The 461-nt window shown below is 64.6% G+C and overlaps 1 protein-coding gene across 1 annotated transcript in view; it reads right to left on the reverse strand.

The window, feature by feature from the left end:
- The window catches only part of PTPN9 (protein tyrosine phosphatase, non-receptor type 9), a 5977-nt gene that overhangs the window by 1475 nt on the left and 4041 nt on the right, over nucleotides 1–461 (reverse strand). The window contains exons 8-9 of the mRNA XM_009886704.1: nucleotides 312–405; nucleotides 134–203 (exon numbers count right to left, since the gene is read on the reverse strand). Of these exons, the coding sequence (XP_009885006.1) occupies nucleotides 134–203; nucleotides 312–405 (164 nt within the window). The remainder of the gene's footprint in view (nucleotides 1–133; nucleotides 204–311; nucleotides 406–461) is intronic.

Below are 461 nucleotides of genomic sequence, written 5' to 3' on the forward strand. Positions count from 1 at the left end.
CAGCACCGACCCCCCGTCTCTGCTCTGGGATGCTCCATCCCCCGGCAGCCGCTTGTGGGACAAAGCCGGGGGCTGGTTGAGGGGCCGGAGGAAAAGAACCCCCTTGGTGCCTCCCGCAGGGGTGGGGCCATACCCTGAGTCCCAATGTAAGCGTTCCTCTGCTTGTAGCCGTCCATGAAGCTCGCGTTGATGTAGTCGGTCAGCTGCAGGGGGAGAAAAATAGGGATATCGTGAGCCCTCCGGAGCCCCGCGGCCGGGATGGCCACAGCAGCTCCAGGTGGGACCCAAGTTTCCATCCCAGGCTGGCTCACCTCCGGGCGGCTGTACGGCTTCGCCAGCTTGACGCGGGTTTGGTCCAGGCAGGGCACGTCCCCGTACCGGTTCTTCTCCTGGTTGTAGGGTGCCCTGGGAGGCAGGGGAGAGGGAAGCAGGGAAGTTTTCCAGGCGGGAAGGGAAAGGGA

The sequence above is a fragment of the Charadrius vociferus genome, unplaced genomic scaffold (genome assembly GCF_000708025.1).
Source record: "Charadrius vociferus isolate BGI_N301 unplaced genomic scaffold, ASM70802v2 scaffold356, whole genome shotgun sequence".
In the NCBI taxonomy this organism is placed as follows: Eukaryota; Metazoa; Chordata; class Aves; order Charadriiformes; family Charadriidae; genus Charadrius; species Charadrius vociferus.